The sequence below is a fragment of the Microtus oregoni genome, unplaced genomic scaffold (genome assembly GCF_018167655.1).
Source record: "Microtus oregoni isolate MIOR12 unplaced genomic scaffold, Mior012 000006F_ref0000085, whole genome shotgun sequence".
Taxonomy (NCBI): Eukaryota; Metazoa; Chordata; class Mammalia; order Rodentia; family Cricetidae; genus Microtus; species Microtus oregoni.
The window spans coordinates 48,030,961-48,051,062 of NW_024543065.1; the positions used below are offsets into that span (position 1 = coordinate 48,030,961).

Below are 20,102 nucleotides of genomic sequence, written 5' to 3' on the forward strand. Positions count from 1 at the left end.
GGGGAGCCCGTTACTCACCAAATCACGTCTAGTAAGCATCTCCCATCCTCATCATCCATTTCCACTAGATGGGGCAGGTGTGGGAAGAGGGTGAGGGAGACATGATTAGATCGAGGCAGTCTGCCCAGCTGCCCCTTTAGGGGGGGCACCTGGAGGGGAGGGTCAGAGCAGCTGTTCCCAGAGTGCACAGGGCTGGATGGAGGGGTAGAAGAACCACTTCCCAGCACCCTCCCAAACAGAAATTCTGACCAGGGATGGGGCAGGATCCCTATCCTCTGGTCCTCACACCCACCATGCCCCCACATCTGACAGGGCATCAGTCAAGACTAAGATCTCTGATGGTGCACAGGCCTTATACTAAGTGCTACGGATAGATCTAGCAAACCATGGCACCCCCACTTTAGTGATAAGGAGTTAGAGGCCCCCAAATGGCTACTCCCCATCTTTCCAGTGAGTGGGCTGCGCATGCACGAACCCCAGGGAACACGCCTGTTCCAACCTCCAGGACGCAGATCAAATCTGCCATTCTACTTTATAACCTTCAAGAGTCGCAGAGTCAAGTACAGTTCAGAGTCAAAACCCCAAACTTGCTGGGTGTAAAGGTGGCACACGCCCTTGATCCCAGCACTCGGGAGGATGTCTGTGAGTCCAAGACCAGCCAGGCCTGCATGGGTGAGACCCTGTCTCAAAAACAAAAGAACCCGAACTGCTCTCTGAGGATCTTCTCAGACCCCCATCACAGGAAGACTGCGGCTCACACCAGACAGACTTCAGCTTGAGCGGGCCAGCCTATAGGCCCCTGGGCCTATGTACTTTACACCCCGCTCATCCTGTTTTCTCAACACAGTCTGTGGCCCAGAAGATGGCAGGGGTCTGTGCTGAGCATCAAGGTGATAGAATGAGGAAGGGAAGGCAAGGTAGGGGTGACAGGAAGGCCGTCACACTGTGTCCTGGGTGAGCCCTGAAGAGCTATGCAATGTGGGTCTTAGCTAAGGGTAGGTGACAGGGGTGACACATGGAGGTGGGGAGCGAGGCAGCAGAAAGGGAGTGGGGGGGTGTCAAGAGGCTGGGCCGGGAAGGTTGCAGTGTAGGGCTGCCCCCATAGCTGAATGATGAGGATGCGGACGGCTAACGTTTGTCTTGAGCCATCTGGCGCTCACCGCTGGCTAGCACTGTCGCAGCCCATGACAAAGTTTAGCATGGTCAGCCCCCAGGGGGAGAAGCAAGAGGCTGCTTCACCCACTGCACCCCAAAAGGAACGGATGCTGTCTGCATTTTCCCACCACACAGCATTCCTGCCTTCCAATCAGCCACCCATTTCCTCAGAGCACCCAACATCCCCTTAGCCCTGTAAACATTCCTCCAAAGGGCGCTCCTCTCAGTTATCATTCCACACTGTCCGCCTTTTTGAGACAGGGTCTCTCATTGGCCTGGAGCTCACCAATTAGGCTATAGGCTGGCCAGCTAGGGAACCCCAGGTATCCGGTGGTGTCCACTTCCCCAGTGCTGGGATTCCATGCCCTGTTCTTTACATGGGTTCTAGGAATCAAATTCAGGACTTTGCAAGTACTTTACCAACTGATCTCTCTATCTCTCCAGTCTGCATCTGGCTTTCTAAGCTTCGCCCCCCCCCACCCCCCCATTCTTCCAAACACCCATCCATCTGCTATCCTATTCTGACTACACATCCACTGATCATCCCCACTATCTTTTTAAACTCCCATGCATTCACCCTTAGACACATCTGAGCAAACACACCCACACATCTTTCCCTCCTTCCAGTGCATTTTTCTACTGGCCTGCCAGTCCTTCTGTTCCAATAACATGAACTGGACACAATGAGAGGACCACAGTCCCCAAGTTGTAGGACCTTATAGCTGAGGACAAAGGGAACTGCTTTACTAAATAAAGTATCTTCCTGGCCTTTCCTTTCTTTGTCATTATTGTGGTTGTTATAGGGTCGCATGGGAGCTCTGCAGGGGCTCTACCACTGAGTCACACCCCAGCCCCTCACTGGGGATTCTAGGCAGGGGCTCTACCACTGAGCCACACCCTAGCCCCTCACTGGGGGATTCTAGGCAGGGCTCTACCACTAAGTTACGCTGACCCTGTCTCAGTACAGAATATAGAGAAAAAAATGAAGCTTTAGGAATACCCTTTCTACAGCTGTACATGGGGATGCAGACCAGAGAGGAGGAACTGAAGGAAGTCACTAAACCAAGCTCTGCAAGTCAGAGGCCAGTGGGTACCACAAGTACTCAGAACAACTGCTCCTCCAAGAGTGAACTGGGGGTCTCCCCTGATTACCTGTGCTATGAACGAATCATGAAGGGAAGGATGGGGTGGCCACTCCAGGTCTACGCAGGGCCCCGGGCTGGGGACTTTGACAGTATCCTTTGTGGAGCCAGCTGTGGGAAGAAAAGAGTAGCTGTGAGGGAAGAAGGCCACGAACAGCAGAAGACGGGGGACATAGGCGGGTTGTGGGAGGAAGAGGCAGGAGGATGGAGAGTTGTAGGGAAGCCTGGGCTACACAGCAAGATTCCATCTCAAATATTTACAGAGAAGGAAACAAACACTGCTACAAACTGAATCACAGCTAAGAACCATCATCAGTAACTTCCTTCCCACAAAGACTACCCAACAGCCCAGGTAGACCTGGGAACTCAAGATCCCCCACCTCTGCTTCCAGCACTAGGATTATGACCTACTGTCAAGTTTTAAAAAGGGAGCAGAGGGTCAGGCACACCTTTAATCCCAGCACTCAGGAGGCAGAGGCAGGCAGATCTCTGTGAGTTTGACGCCAACCTGGACTACAGAGTGGGTTCCAGGACAGACTCCAAAGCTATAGAGAAACCCTGTCTTGAAAAACAAAAATAAAATCAAAAAAAGGAAAAAACAAGCAAACAAACAACAACAACAAAACAGAGCAGGGAAAAGAGGCAGGAGAGGCAAAGAGGGAAAAACACAAGTTTAAAGTTACACAAAGCACTGGACTGAGCTCCCAAGGTCCCAATGAGGAGCAGAAGGAGGGAGAACATGAGCAAAGAAGTCGGGACCACGAGGGGTGCACCCACCCATTGAGACAGTGGAGCTGATCTACTGGGAGCTCACCAAGGCCAGCTGGACTGTGACTGAAAAAGCATGGGTTAAAACTGGACTCTCTGAACATGGCATGGCGAACAATGAGGGCTGATGAGAAGCCAAGGACAATGGCACGGGGTTTTGATCCTATGCAATGTGCTGGCTTTGTGGGAGCCTAGCCAGTTTGGATGTTCACCTTTCTAGATATGGACAGAGGGGGGAGGACCTAGGACTTACCACAGGGCAGGGAACCCTGACTGCTCTTTGGACTGGAGAGGGAGGGGGAGAGGAGTGGGAGGAGGGGGAGAAGGATGGGAGGAGGGGGAGAAGGGTGGGAGGAGGGGGAGGGAAATGGGAGGCTGGGAGGAGGTGGAAACTTGTTTTTTTTTTCTTCCTTTTCTCAATAAAAAAAAGTTACACATATGTACATGATCTATAGTACATATACATATACACCATAGCATACACTATACCAAACTATTTACTGATACTTCAGTTTAAAATAAAATACCCAATTCTAGCTCTTTATTATTATTATTTTTTTAAAAGATTTATTATGTATACAGTGGTCTGTATGCATGTACACCTGCAAGCCAGAAGAGGGCACCATATCATTGTGGATAGTTATGAACCACCATGTTGTTGCTGGGAACTGAACTCAGGACCTCTGGAAGAGCAGCCAGTGCTCTTAACCTCTGAGCCATCTCCCCAGCCCTCTTTATTATTTTTTGTACGAGCGATTGAACCCAAATAATTGTATTTGAAGTACATGATCATTTTACCATTGAGCCACACCCCAGACCCTCACTGCGGGATTCTAGGCAGGGACTTTACCATTGAGTTGTCAAACCCCTGCCTTCTAGAGTCAATTCCTTTTTGGGGGTTTGGGTAGGTGATGAGGGAAGTATAGGCTCTCAGTATGTAACCCTAGTTAGCCTAGAACTCACAGAGGTCTTGTCTTTGTCTCTCAAGGATGGAAGTTAAAGAAAGGTTATGTACCACTGCATCTGGCCCTATGGCCAGTTCTTATTATTTGAAACAGGTGTGTTGTATTAAGCAGCCACAATACTCATTGAAACATGGCATCTATATCCTGGAGGATAGAGTCTGGTTCCTGCAGATCTGTGGTCCATCAGCCACTTAACACACAACTTTGGTTTTGTAGGCGGAGGCTGCTTGTTTGTTCCTGGCTGCCCAGACCCAAAATAATCACACAGAAACTATAATAATTACAACACTGCTTGGCTTATTAGCTCAGCTCAGGCTTCTTTTTAACTAACTCTTACATCTTAAATCAACCCATTCCTATTATTTTGTCTTTTACCACGAGGCTTGTGGTTTACTGGTAAGGTTCCAGGGTGTCTGTCTCCAGGGCAGCTACATGACATTGCCCTGATTCAGCCTTCTTTTCTCCTCTATCTCTGCTTAGAATTCCCGCCTTTTGCCCAAGCAGTTTCTTTATTCATTAACCAATAAAAGCAACACATACACAGAAGAACTTTCCACACCATGGTTTCTTTTTCTCTCTTTTTTTGGGGGGGAGGAGGGTTTCTTTGTGTAGCCCTGGCTGTCTACACTCTGTAGACCAGGCTGGCCTTGAACTCAGAGATCTACCTGTCTCTGCTTCCCATCCCAAGTGCTGAGATTAAAGGTGTGTGTCACTACTGCCCCTCATGGCCTTGATTTCTTTTTTTTTTTAACTTATACATTTTTTTTATTTTTTTTTTATTGAGAAAAGGAAAAAAAACAAGTTTCTGCCTCCTCCCAGCCTCCCATTTCCCTCCCCTTCCTCCCACCCTTCTCTCCCTCCTCCCACCTTTCTCCCCCTCCCCCGCCTTGATTTCTTGCATCTTATCTTGGATGTCCCTTCCTGAGGTCACCACCAATGGAGCTCACCTCGCACAAAGACTCTCTCCAGAAAGCACTCTACAGTTTCTTTGGCTTACAAATGACAAACTGCACGAGTATCCAGGGGACACTTCACACCAGGAAATCATGAGAAAATAAAAGGTCCAGCCACACAGACAGACACAGTGGCCCACACCTGCAATCCCATCTTCTGGAATGCAAAGATAGGAGGATAGTGAGTTTGAGGCCAACCTGGGCAACCAAGCAAGACTCTGTCTCAAGAAACAAAGCCATAGTGGTGAGATGGCTGAGCAGGGTGGCACTCCGGCCCTTCTGAGACTGGAGCTACAGAAGCAGGAATGTGAGTTCACACCCACCTGCTCGAGATGAGAAATGTGGAAGATTACACAGCACCTGTCTAAGACCCTGAGGCCCAGGCCCTCTCCTCCTGGGCTCCCGGTGTGCTGCCTGCAACTGCAAGTTCCTACAGTGGCTAAAAAGGCTGACCATGGTGGTACATACCTTTAATGGAGCACTGAGGAGGCAGAGGCAGGCAGATTTCTGGAGTTCGAGGCTAGCTTCATCTACAGAGTGAGTTCCAGGACAGCCAGGGCTACACAGAGAAACCCTGTTTTGAAAAACAAAACAAAATATATAGAAATAAACGGAAAACAAAGGTGACAAAATGGCTCAGCTTGCAAAGGCACTTGCCACCAAGACTGGTGACCTCAGTTTGCTGCCTGGGAACAATGTGGTAGAAGGACAGAAGTCTTATTTCCACACATGCTGTGAACACACACTCGCCAATCAAATAAGTATAACGACAACAAAACTGTTTCCACAGAGTACGTAGGGCTTCCCCTCAGCTCCCCCTGGGCTTCCATTTGGGGACAGTTGTTTGCAGAGCTTGAGCCAAGCCAGAAGCCAGGGGCCTCAAACTACTGGCACCCTAAATGCTGCGATTACAAAAACATACCATGATGCGCATAGCCTTGGTTCCCCAGGCTGGCCTCGCTTTCTCAGGTCCCAATGATGTTGCTGCCTCCAAGACCAGTCACAGTCCATGTCTAACTGCTGAATGCTCAACATTGTTGGGTTTCCTTTGCAGTAGTCATGTTTTTGGTTTTGTTTCATCTTGATTTTCTTGTTTGTTTTATTTGATACAGGGTCTCACTATGTAGCTCTCTGGCTATTCTGAAACTCACAGAGATTAAAGGTGTGTGCTACCATACCAGGCTTTGCAGTAGGCATGTTTAAGAAAAGAAAAAAGAAATGGAAAGTAGTGCTCTGCATGCCGGAGGCCCTGAATTTGATCACTAGCACCTACCCCACATAAAAATCTCGGTATGGGCTGAAGAGATGGCTCAGCGGTTAAGAGCACTTGTTGCTCTTCCAAAGGGACCTGAGTTCAATCCCCAGCAACCACATGGTGGTCTGGTGCCCTCTTCTGGTGTGTCATGAGGTCTGGTGCCCTCTTCTGGTGCGCAGGCATACATGCAGGCAGAACACTGTATACATAATAAATAAATAAATCCAAAAAAATCTGGGTGTGGTAGCATACATTTGTAATCTCAGCACTGGGGAGGAGGAGACCGAGGATCTCTGGGCTTCCTGGCCAAGTGGTGTCTCAAAAGAGGATGACACTAGAGGTTGTTCTCTAGTCTTCAAACATACAGAGTGAGTCAGAGTGAGCAAGAGAGTGATACACACATAAAGAGAGAAGGAAGAGAAGAGAGATGTTTCCCTAGTAAGGGGCTGGGGTGTGGCTCAGTGGTAGAGCCCCTGCCTAGAATCCCCCAGTGAGGGGTTAGAGGCATGGCTCAGGGTCAGAGCTCCTGCCGAGCATGCACAAGGATCCTGAGTTTGAGCTCCAGAGAAAACACACAAACATCCAACAGCACACAAAAGGATGCCCAGTGTGACTCATCATCAGGGGAAATGCACTCTGAGCCCCAATCAGACAAGGCCCCACACCCCTCAGAGTGACTACCGTGAAGAAACTGGGAAGTAACAAGTGCTGGCAGGGCTGTGGGAAACCGGAGCCCTTGCTCATTGCTGGCAGGAGCACAACCCCGCTGGCTGCTGTGGACAGGGTTTGGCAGTTCCTCAGAACATTAAAAATAGCACTAGCACCAAGCACTGTAAGAAGCTCCACTTCTGGGTATGTGTGCAAAGGAATCGAACGTCCTGAAGAGGGATTTATACACCAGAGACCACCATAGGGTTTCCCACAACAGCTCAGAGGAAGATAGCCGTGAATGGGCAAATAAACTGTCCTGTGTATCTGTACGATGGAACATTTCGGATCAGCGTTTCTTGACCTATGGGTCACGATCCTTTTAGCAAACCCTTACTTATCTCCAAAAATATTTACTTGACGATTCCTAACAGTAGCAAAATGACAGTTATGAAGTAGCGATGAAACCAATTTTACAGCTGGGGGGTCAAAACCAAATGAGGAACTGTATTAAAGGGTTGCAGCATTAGGAAGTTGAAAACCACTGTCATAGACAGACCTTGAGTTTGGAAAGAGGAGCTGGGCTTGGTGGCTCGTGCCTGGAATCCCAGCACTTGGGTCACCCTAGACCAAAAAAAGGCCTGCTTCAGAAAAAACAACACCAGGGGCCAGCAAGCAGGCTCAACAAGTAAAATCACCACCGCAGAGCTTGGAAATCCATTTAATCCCTCTGCAACTGTAATATACAAAATAAATCAAAGTGAGGCTGGAAAGACGGCTCAGTGGTTAAAGCACCAACTGCTCTTCTAAAAGACCAAGGTTCAATTCCCAGCATCCACAGTACAGATGACAACCACCTGTAATCCCAGGCTCTCTTCTGGCTTCCATAGGCATTGCATGCATGTGGTGCACAGATATACGCGCAGGCAAAACATTCATACATATAAAATGTAAAACTAAAATGAATTAAAAATGTAATTAGTGAAATAAAACTCACATTGGTATCGGCTAGCCCATGTCTGATGATCTGCTTCCTCTTCACTGGCTCCCTGCCACAAGTGGGCCCTTACCAGCACGGGGGTTGTCACCTGCTTCCTGCCTGAGACCCCTGAATCTGAGGCTGAGGTGGTAGAGGGAGGTTCAGTGAATATAGAAAACGGATAAATGAATGAACAATGGAAGTTAAAGAAGTCCATTGTTTGGGGGCATCTAACGAAAAGGGCACACACTGAGCATTTTATGTAGGGAGAGGTAAAGATGGTGGGGAGGGGACACGGCAAGGGTTCTCACCCAGGGGTGGCCCTTTCTAGATTACCCCTCTTGAGAAAGTAACTGAGCTATATGACAGCGGGTGCGGAGCTCTGGTATGGAAGTCAGGCCTCTAGACCTGGGCCAGACCTGCTGCGTGCACAGCATGAGCTGAGTGACGGAACCCAAGGTGTCACGGCTCTGCCTTGGTCTCAGGACACAGCAGACATGTGACCAAGCTACAGTCAAACCAGGACTGGGATATACATAGCAGCTGCATCTTTGTCCCTGTAATTGTAGAGACCTGAGGCTCCCTTATTCCTGTATCTCTCTCAGCTGAGCCTGAGACCTGAGGCCCACTTGTCACTGCAGCTCTCTTCTTCAGTGACTGAGCCCCAGGTCCTACTTGTTACTATAGCTCTACCAAAAAGCTGACAGATACACCACTGAGCCTAAGGACACTGCCCAAGCATGTCCTAGGCATCGGTACTAACTCTGTCCCCACTGAGTGACAGTGACGGAGGAACAACACTGAGTCACATTTTCCAGTAAATAAAATGGCACGCAGGGAGTAAGGACACTGTGGGACCTAAACTTGAACCCAGACCCCATGACTCTGAAGCCCTGATGCTTCCCCATGAGGCTTGCCAACTACAAGCAGTCTCAGAGAAGAGCAGTAACAGGGTGTCCTTCCAAAAGGCCCTGAGGATCCCTCCCCCAGTCGGAATGCAACCAGAGTTTTGCATCGTCATTGGTAGCTGCAGGGGAGCCAGCCTGCTAGCAGGACCCAGAATCCAAAGGCTCCAGTAAACTCCAGAGAAAGGCTACTGTTCATTTCCAGAATTATGTTAGTGAGCCTTACATTCCCGGCACACCTGCTCCTTCCCATCACCAGCACCCCAGAGCCCCTCATTCCTCACTTCCTCCACTTGCTTTCTCACTCTCTGAGGATGGCCTGCCTGCCAGCTCCATAAACAAAGACCTTTCTGAGGGCGACAGTCAGGCTTGGGAAACCAGAGCAGCAGGCTTGGGCCAAGGGCAGGTTTAAAACAACCAAATAAACTGGGTGTGGTGCACCTGTCATCCCAACACGCTGGGGGCTGAGGCAGGAGAATTACTGGTTTGAGGAGGCCAGCCTGAGCTACATAAGTAGACCTTGTTCCAACTCTTCCCAGTCAGAAAAGAAAGAAAGAAAAAAAAAAAAAGACTCCCCTCTTCAGGGGGAAAAAAACCCCACAAACTGTAATAAAACCAGTACAGAAGAATGGAGAACCCGAAAGCACATTTGGTCACATGTATCTGTATGTGCACTCTGGGTCACACTGAGGCATAAGCTGGGGGTATCCTATCTCCTTAGGATCACTCTCAGCTCCCCCTGAAGCTATGGTCGCCATGGCACCACACAATAAACACTAAAGTGTACAGGCGTGACTTCTGTAAGACAGTGGAAGTCACAGAACAAGTTCTTCTAGTAAACAAAGGAACTTGCTTTCTGGCTTGGACGGAGCTGGAGCTGAGCTGTGGCAGCTCCTCTGTCACTCAGCAAAGGCTGAAAACCCATCTAAAGATCTGCAGTGAGGAGAAAGACTGGTTTTAGGGCTACAAGATGGCTCAGGATGTGAAGGGCCTGCCGGGAAGCCTGATGACCCACGTGGGATCCTGAGAACATAGATGGTGAAAGGAGCTGCCTTCTGGCTGTCACAGATGTACTCTGACATTCTCCCGCCCTCCCCACAAATAATACATTTAAAAATGTAATTGACGAAAAGAACACTGTGTAGTAATCCCTCAAGGGCCGCCGTCTCCAAACATGTACTAATTATTTATCTGTAGAGACAGGCCTTCATTTTGTAGTCCATGATCTTCCTGCCTCAACTCTTGCGGTGATATTTTGTTTGTGCTTTAACAAACAAAGCTTGCCTAAAGATCAGAGTATACAGCTAGCCACACTAGTTAGCCACGGAAGCCAGACAGTGGCACACACACACACCTTTAATCCCAGCATTCGGGAGGCAGAGGAGCGTGGATCTCTGTGAGTTCAAGGCCAGCCTGGTCTACAAGAGCTAGCTCCAGGACAGCTATGGCTGTTACACAGAGAAACCCTGTCTTGCGTGGGGGGGGGGGGGGGGACACGACTAGAAAAACTACTCTGTTTTTCTAATCTTTCACCTTTCACCCTCGATATCTGATCCCTGGTTTTTATAATTCAGACTAATTAGAATTCGTGCTACAACCTCTCTCAAGTGTTAGGATTACGGGGTGTGCCTCCAAACCCAGCCACCTGCTGCTAATTAAAGTCCTCATCCATCAACTGGAAGACAGAGGCCATCAGAGTGGCTCGGCCTTTCTTACAATCCTTACCCTTGCTGGGCACCAAGACGCAGCAGTAAATCACACACACAGCTACCTTCATTCAGACACCAGTGCAAGTCTACACGCACACACACAAGCACCTCCACAGTCCCTTCCTCACGCCAGCAAGGCCGCCTTGTCCCAAGCCTCAGGCAGTGGAGGTGGCCACTGTCATCTGCTTCCTCAACTATCTTTCCCACTAGAGACAGCATAACCCAGGAGCTGGGTACTGGGTTTTGTTTTGTTTCAGTCCTTTTCTGAGGCAGTCTCACACAGGCTGACCTCCAGCTTGCCAACTAGCCAAGGATGTCCCCAAACTCCTGACCCTGCTGCTTCCCTCTCCAAAGTGCTAGATCACACGTTTGTGCCTCATACCCAGCTGTACTTCTGTTTCAAGCCTCCAATAATTGAATTTCTTAGAGCAGTCACAGAAAATTACCATGTTGTATAAATTCATACTGCATATGCAATGCATGTCAAACTTGGACTAGATATGTTCGCTTGTATACAGATGCACATGTTCTTGACTGCACAGTTTATAAGTCTGTGCTTGGACATGACGGCAATCACCAGCAAAAAGTAGTCTTTTCCTAATTCATACAAAATGAATCTATCGGGGCTTGCCTAGAATCCCCCAGTGAGGAGGCCGGGGTGTGGCTCAGTGGTAGAGCCCCTGCCCAACACACATAATGCCCTGGGCTTGATCCCCAGCTTAGCCAGTAAACAAAAGAGCCCCAACCTAAAAAACTACCTATCATCTGTCCTAGTACCAAACTCAGGCATGGGATGAGGTGTTGTTCTGGCAAGGAGGGAATGCATTTCTGCACAGGAAGCAACACCGGAGGCCCTAACATAAACTGGCACAAAGAAAGCATGATCAGACATGACGCTCTGTGCTGAGCTCTGACAATCTCTAGAACTGGGGGAAAACCCTGAGGTATGCAAGTCTTAAGGAAGAGGAGGGTAGACGGACCATCAGGGGACCTCAGGGAGCCTTCTAAAATGCTGCAGCTGCTCTGATTCCAGCCTTCATGATGCTTATTTGGATAATATTGGCAACATTCACCAAGCGATGCTTTAAAAGGCTATGTATTCCTCGCTCAAATACTGAACCAAACATGGCTAGTTTGGAAAAATGCCTTGTGCATCTGGGTGTGGTGGCATAGACCTGTAATCTCAATCAAGCTACTTAAGAGGTATTCGAGGCTAACTTGATCAGTCTAAAACAAGCCTGAGCTACACAGCAAGACACTGTCTCAAAAAGAGAAACCTAGGTCCACACAAAAACACGTACACATGCCCGGTTCATCAGAGTCATAGGTGGAAAAGACCCCAACCAATCGGCAGATGGCTCAGCCCCGAAGGAGAGCCATATAAAGGGGGCATGCAGTCATAAGAAGCAAACAGTCTAGAATGTGATGGCACAGAGACCAGAAAACAGGAAGTGGAAGAGAAGTCAAACCCAAAGACTACCCGATCAAGGCGCTGGGATGAAGTGTCCAGGTCAGCTGGGTCCAGACACAGAAACAAGTTACTAGTAGCCAGAAACCCTACTGATAGCTGGGTAAGGAGCTCACAGCCGTGGCGTCTTCTGGGTAATAAGAATGTTCTCAGGCTGGAGAGGTGGCTCTTCCAGAGGTCCTGAATTCAATTCCCAGCAACCACATGGAGGCTCACAACCATCTATAATAAGATCTGGTGCCCTCTTCCGGCATGCAGGCAGAACACTGTATACATAAAAAAATAAATCTTTAAAAAAGAAAGAGAATGCTCTCAAAGCAACTGCGGCTGTAGTTACACTCCTCTGAGAATGTGTGAAGGCAACATTTATTTATTTTACTACATTTATTTTAGTGACGAGGGTACATGTGTGCCACATGTGGAGGTCAGAGGACGATGTGCAGGAGTCATCTCTTCCTTCCACTCGGTAGGCTACAGGGGTCAAGTTTAAGTTCAGGTCATCAGGCTTGGTGGCAAGTGTCTTCCCCATGACCCCTTGGTGGACTCCAGCCAGCTGAGCTCTGGAATCCATTGGTACCCCACACCTCTACACTTACACAACAAATGAATGCGATTATTTTTAAGATGTGATAGACGGGCACTGTGATGGTTCACAGTTGACAGCGCCCGATGCACTTACAGAACACCCAGCTCACTTCCCAGCCCTCATATCCAGCACTCACAACTTCCTGTATAATTAGAGCTCCTGAGGACACAACATGCCCTTTTGGCCATCCTGGCACCCACACTCATGAGCATACTTCCACCACAGACACACGTGTACATATAATTAAAAGTAAAAATAAATCTTAAAAATTGGGGTAAAGGAGGTAAAAGAACACATATTTTGAACAGCCTTGTATGTGTAAAGAGCTGTGGGAAGGAAGGGCAGGCCACGCACACATTGATTAACTACTCGGGAGCTGAGAAGTGACCAGGGATGAGAAAAAAAGACTCAAGCTTCTTCTGACTTTTAAAATAAAACACTCAAACATCTGGATCTGCTGGGGTGGGGGAGGGTGTTGAACACTGCACTATTCAAATTTTGTGGTCATGTAAGCATACTAGCCACCGCAAAGATGATTATTGTCAATGCTGTACCGGAGATGGTACCAGAGCCTTGGGTATCTCAGGCAGGGGTTCTTCCACTGAGCCACACCCCAGCCCCTCACTGGGGGATTCTAGGCAGGGGCTCTACCACTGAGCCACACCCCAGCCCCTCACTGGGGGATTCTAGGCAGGGGCTCTACCACTGAGCCACACCCCAGCCCCTCACTGAGGGATTCTAGGCAGGGGCTCTACCACTGAGCCACACCCCAGCCCCTCACTGGGGGATTCTAGGCAGGGGCTCTACCACTGAGCCACACCCCAGCCCCTCACTGGGGGATTCTAGGCAGGGGCTCTACCACTGAGCCACACCCCAGCCCCTCACTGGGGGATTCTAGGCAGGGGCTCTACCACTGAGCCACACCCCAGCCCCTTACTGAGGGATTCTAGGCAGGGGCTCTACCACTGAGCCACACCCCAGCCCCTCACTGGGGGATTCTAGGCAGGGGCTCTACCACTGAGCCACGCCCCAGCCCCTCACTGGGGGATTCTAGGCAGGGGCTCTACCTCTGAGCCACGCCCCAGCCCCTCACTGGGGGATTCTAGACAGGGGCTCTACCACTGAGCCACGCCCCAACCCCTCACTGGGGGGGTTCTAGGCAGGGGCTCCACCATTGAGCCACGCCCCCTAGACCCAGGCAATCTCTTCATTTCCTGTCCTCACCTCCATCTATTCAAAGTTTCCAGTACTCACTGATCTGCCCAGAAGTCACTTAGACCTCACAGTGGGCATGAGTACCTACCAGGCTCATGACCTGGGCTCTGTGTTCCTTTTCATTGAAAAGCAACTTCCAGTTTTTCTTCATCCCCAAAATTTCAAATGTAGAAGAATTTAAGTATGTAATAAACATATGAATTAATGCCCCACAGAATGTGGCCAGCAGATAGGAAAGAAAGGCACCATTGGGGGCTGGAGAGATGGCTCAGAGGTTAAGAGCATTGCCTGCTCTTCCAAAGGTCCTGAGTTCAATTCCCAGCAACCACATGGTGGCTCACAACCATCTGTAATGAGGTCTGGTGCCCTCTTCTGGCCTGCAGGCATACACACAGACAGAACATTGTATACATAATAAATAAATAAATAAGTTTAAAAAAAAGATTAAAAAAAAAAGGCACCATTGCTCATGATAAAGAAAATGATGCTTGCTATATCTGATGTATTAGTCCGGTTCTTGTTACCATAATGAAATACTTGAGGTGGGTTACTTTAGAGAAAATAGACTGATTTAGCTCAGAGCATTGTTGGAGCTGTAACACAAAAGAACATGGTTTTGGAGAGAGTTGTGCACACTAGGCAAACACTCTACCAATTGAGCTACATCCCTGCCCCACCCCCCTCCCAAAGTCAGGGTCTCAGGTAGCTCCAGCTGGTCTTGAACTCTGGGCTTCCAGGCTTCTCCCGAGTGCAGAGATTGCAGCCACCAAGCCCAGTTTCTGTTTCTTTATGCAGCCACAGCACACGCTGCAGGGAGAGGGCTCATGCCTGGGTCCTGATCTCATCTAATATCACCTCTAAACAGCTGGATTAAGCTTCTATCCTCTGATTCCATTATCTTAAGACCCAGGGATGAAACTCTTCCGTGAGTTCCTGGGGGTCAGCCCCCGGGCTGGCCCAGTCCTGGTCTTGAATGCTTCCGTTCTGGCGACTTCTGTGTCATGCTTGTCAGCTTTAATTAAAGCCTCAAAAAGGAATCAGAAGGGAAGGGCTGGTTTAAAGAGAAGACGCAAGAGAGGGGAAGCGATGCGGGCAGAAAGAAAATACTGCACATAGTCTCTCGGACACAGAACCTCGATTTAAGTATTTGTGGAACGAAGCAGGGAGGATGGGAAGGAAGGATAGGAGCATGGAAGGGGGAGGGGCAAGGGAAGGTACAAGGACATGTATTCAATGCCATTGCTGGACTCGTTTTGTCCACTCTTCAGTTAATTTAAAGTCAATATGGGGCCGGATGGCTCTGCAGTTAAGAGCACTGGCTGCTCTTTCAGAGGATCCAGGTTTAGCATAGCACCCATATGGCAGCTCACAACCACCCATAACTCCAGTTCCAGGGAATATGATACCCTATTCTAACCTCCGTGAGCACCAGGCATACACACAGGCAAACACTCATACTTAAAATAAAAACAAACAAATCTTTTTTAAAAAATCCATTAAAATATAACACAGGGTTCACCACTGTGTTCACAAAGAAATCAAAGAATTAGGGCCGTCAAGATGGCTCGGTAGATGATATTTGCCACAAAAGCCTGATCACCTGACTTTGATCCCTGGATGGGAGGGTGGAAGGCAACAATGGACTCCACAGAGTTACACATGAACACATACACGCAAACACAAACACATACATGCTTGCATGCATGCACGCACACATACACAACCAAAAACAGATCCTTTGCTTTGTGAAAGTTGGAAATTTAACTCAGGGTCCTCCGCACGCTAGATAGCCACCACTCTTGCAGCAGAATCACATCCCCAGGCGCTTGACCACATACATACCTTTGGTATGATGTAATGAATGGGCCCTTGGCCTGTGCCTGTCTTTCCAAACCCATGTCACTCCATGTAGTGCGAAGAAAACACCAGATATTCCCACCGGGCCCATTCTACAAAATCCCCAAGGGATGGTCCTTAAAGTCACTAGAGTCATCAAATATCGGGGCTGGGTGAATCAAGGACACAACAAGAAAGGATGAGGAATTGGTGACTAAATAAATATAAGTGGTGTCCTAGATGATATCCAGGAACAAGAAAAAAATACACGAGCCATGCAGGGGTAGCGCACCCCTTTAATCCCAGGCCTCGGGAAGCAGAGGCAGGCGGATCTCTGTGAGTTCGAGGACAGCCTGGTCTACAAAGAGAAGTCCAAGACAGCCAGAACTATACAGAGAAACTCTGTCTCAAGAGACAGAGAGAAAGACACACACACACACACACACACACACACAGAGAGAGAGAGAGAGAGAGAGAGAGAGAGAGAGAGAGAGAGAGAGACGAGTGGCAGGTGTGGCTCCAGCCTGTAGCCCCAGAACTTGGGAGGCTGAGCAGGAGGATGGGGAGTTCAAGCCAGCTTGGGTTTACATAGGGAAAGCCTCACTCTGAAAAAACAAAGGCTGGAAGGGTGGCTCAGTGATAGAGCTCCTGCCTAGACTCCCGCCAGTGAGGAGCAGGGGGAGAGGGCCGGGGAAAGACTCAGTAGCATAGTAGTTACCCAGCCTGTTCAGGGCCCTGGGTTTTATCTCAAGCACAGAAAACAGCAAAAGCAAGCCAACAGGCCCCTGAATCTACAGAAAGAACCCTGTTGCCAATGGGCTCTAACTGGTTGCTTCCCTGTGCAATGAGCTGATCTCAGGGCTCAGGTGCCCGTGCCCCACAGCTTCAGGACTGAAGCCACTGTCCTCTGCTAGCTCACTGGTCACACCCAAGGCACAGGTAGGACGAGATTGGCTCAGGTCTGTCAGCCAGCGCTCTTCCTTGATTCCTCGCCTCATCTGGCATAAACCCTCACCTTCTTACCTAGCAACCAGTCTTCCATCCCCCCACCTGCCACACTGGCTCATTCGGTTTCCCACCCATTTGCTGGGCACAAGTCTGCCTCAGGACCTTTGCACGCGACTGCTCTTGCTTTGGTCCTTCCTCCCTTCCCCAATTGTCACCAGGTCAGTGGCTCAAATGGACCGCATCTAGACTGGAAGCCTTCTTCTTGCCAGACAGCCTCCCTCCTCCTGATCTGCTTTTTTCCAAAGAGTGGCTGACATGCCATAAACATGACTGATCTGAGCTCCTGCGTGTTTCCCCCAGGAGGAACTGCTGGACAATACTCTTGTTTGGGCACTTTGTATAAACACTGCCTGGATGACGGAGGGCTATGCTCAGTGTGACCAGAGATGGTGCTGAACAGAATGATCAAGGATGGGGTACGGGGCATCCACGGGAGACTGTCAGCACCGTACCCTGCCACTCAGACACAAGGCCCAGGGGATCCAGCAAGGGCTTGCCAACTATTAAAGGAAAGGTCAAAGGTCACAGAGTGGATCACACCCAGTAGCTGAGACACACACAGTCTATCTGGGAAGACAATGATACCAGGCTTCAGATCCATCACCAAAGGTGAAGGTGGATCAGCAGAACCAGCCAGAACAATTGAGAGACCCAAGCAACAGGGAACCAGGTCAACACAAAGACAGCACGTGTCCAAAGGAGCCTGCTGGGATGGTCGCTTCGAGGGTGTCCCTTCTTGCTGGCCCTGGACAATAAACAGTTTCGGAGACCAACATTCCCAACAGGGCTTCCCATCTGCCATCACTAGGCTGGGGAAATCCCAGCACTCAGAGGTGGGAGCAGAAGCAACAGAAGTTCATGGTCATCATCCACTACAGAGCAACTTTCAGGTCAACAGAGTCAAGCGAAAAATGAAAAGTGTGCAAAAATTCCCACTGTGGGGCAACACCATCGAATAGGGACTCCATGTCTACCATGCATCCAAAAAGATATCCTGCATCACATAGACGGTGGGACCCCAAAGGGCCCAGAGAGGGGCATCTTGTCCACAGGCAGCAGGGGGCACAGGGGAAGACTGCCATGCTCATCTATAAAGGTTTGAGAAGACTTCATTGAGAGCCAAACACGGACTAGGTAGGCAGATAGATACTCCTGATGCTGATTTGGAATAAGGGGTAGATATGGACCCTAAAATATGTTCCAGAATGTTCTGAACCGCACACGACTCATATGCCCTCCAACAGAAGGCATGAATAGTCAAAAGGCTAACAAGTCGAGTTTCCATTCATGGCCGGTGGGACGGTAAACCGGTCAGCTGCTGGGGGTCATCTGGTAGAGTTAGTTGTTGAGTAAGGTAACAGTGAGCTGGCCTCTGAGCCAGAGGTCCCATTCGTTCTCACATAAACAGCATAAATGAAAACACATGCTCACGCAGGAAATCAGACACACTCACAGGATTCACGAAAACTCAAAAGTAAAATCAACTCAAACATCTACCACCTGAAGAGTGAATCATGGGAAATGCAGTCCACGGAGCTAATGCAATGTATTTCACCCACATAAAGAAAGGTCTGATGTGTTACAAAGTGGCAAGAAATACCAGACTAGAATGACAGTGAGCAGGGCTAAGTGTTACAGGCCTGTCACCTAGCTACACAGGAGGCTGAGGAAGATCCCAAACCCAAGGCCTGTCTGTGATACAGTGATTTTAAGGTCAGCCTGACTAACTTAGCAAGATGCTGTCTCAAAATAAAAAGATTTAAAAAGAAAGTGAAAGGCTGTGGACACAGCTCAGTAGTAGTGCACTCATCTACTACAATACCCGAGGGAGGGGCTGGGGGCGTGGCCCAGTGGTAGAGCCTCTGCCTAGAATCCCCCAGTGAGGGGCTGGGGTGTGGCTCAGGGGTAGAGCCCCTGCCTAGAATCCCCCAGTGAGGGGCTGGGGTGTGGCTCAGGGGTAGAGCCCCTGCCTAGAATCCCCCAGTGAGGGGCTGGGGGCAGCGGTAGAGTAACTGCTTAGCCATGCAGAAGGCCCTGGTTTTATTGCCCCAGTGAATGGGAAATCATATCATGAGGGTTATGTTCACGCTCAACATGGGGCATGGGTTAACCTAGAGACAGCCAGTATGTGTGCACTCCTCAGGGGTCAGAGTGGATGGAGAATGGGAAGGTGAGTAGCTAAGGGACATGAGGAAATGAAAATTGTACTAAAATTTCTCTCTCATGTTGAAAGGACTTGGCTGGTGTGGGAACTGTATGCTTGGATGGGCTGGTTGTCGGTATGCAAACTGCACCTCAATTAAACCCTGTCAAAGAGCAACCAAGCGGAGTGACTGTGTAACTGCCAGAGCAAATTATTCTGTCTCAATTTACTTTTGTTAAAAATTTCTCCATTACATTTATTTACTTATTTTGTGTTGTGGGGAATTAGGTTTGGAGGTCAGAGGTCAACTTGTGGGAGCCAGTTCTCTCTTTCCACCATGTGGGTCTTAAAGAGTGGAACTCAGGCTGTGAGTCTTGGCGGCAGGCACCTTTACCCACTGAGCCATCTCCAAATTTATTTTTTCACCTTAAAAAATAGGAAAGTAGGGATGGAGGGATGGCTTAGCAGTTAAGAGTATGTACTGATTTCCAAATGGACCCAAGCTCAATTCCAGCACCCACATAGCAGCTCAGAAATGCATATAAGTCCAGCTCCAGGGGCAGTCAATACCTCTGGTCTGTAGGCACCTGCAATCTTGGGGCACACACACAACACAATTTAAGAAATGTTAATAAAAATATGGAATGTGACCAATGTGTCCTGGCCACACCAACCTACCATTAAAAATTGAGATGTACTCCCCAAGTCCACTGTGGACACAGCAGGCTTTCCTAGGTTCGGGGGCCCTGAAGTTAGACCCTCCCCAACCCCTTGTATGGAACAAGCACCTCCTTTTCCTCGAAACCATTACCTCACTTAGCCAAAATTAAAAAATACACCAAACCTACATTCCCCCAGAATCCCTCCACCAGCCTCCACATGGATTTCCCCAGCCTCTGCCTGATTCTCACAGGGATACAAAGAGAAGCTGAGTCCCTTGTGTTCCCGTTGGGTTAGAGTTATCTCAGGGTTCCAGTCAACCTCGCAGGAAAAGTAATGTCCTCCCATGGCCTGCAAGGCTCCACCCGAACGTCCCTCGAACATGCAGCACAGCACCCAGCAACCTGCTTGTGATGGGCAAGCAGGCCAGCCTTTGGTCTGCCTCAGGACTTCTGCACTAGCTGTTCTCTCGAGACCACACAAGACAGCCCTTCACCACCTTCCAGTCCGGGTTCATACGCTACCTCTTCACTGAGGGCATCTCTGACCTTACTGTCTGTACTTCATTCTTCTTGTTCTCCTGACCTGGAATAATCAGCACTGCATCTAGTAAACATCTGACTGACCTATCTTGTTTATTGTCTGTTTCCAGATGCTTGGGAAATAATTTCTGAAGCCTGGGTAACTCTACTGCTCACATATGTGGT

At 49.1% G+C, this 20,102-nt stretch overlaps 1 protein-coding gene across 2 annotated transcripts in view; it reads right to left on the bottom strand.

The window, feature by feature from the left end:
- The window catches only part of Bicra (BRD4 interacting chromatin remodeling complex associated protein), a 72,011-nt gene that overhangs the window by 23,078 nt on the left and 28,831 nt on the right, over nt 1-20,102 (bottom strand). For both annotated transcript variants that reach the window (XM_041653636.1, XM_041653635.1), the window contains exons 2-3: nt 2,308-2,408; nt 19-64 (exon numbers count right to left, since the gene is read on the bottom strand). In XM_041653636.1, the coding sequence (XP_041509570.1) occupies nt 19-59 (41 nt within the window). In that variant the 5' untranslated portion in view covers nt 60-64; nt 2,308-2,408. The remainder of the gene's footprint in view (nt 1-18; nt 65-2,307; nt 2,409-20,102) is intronic.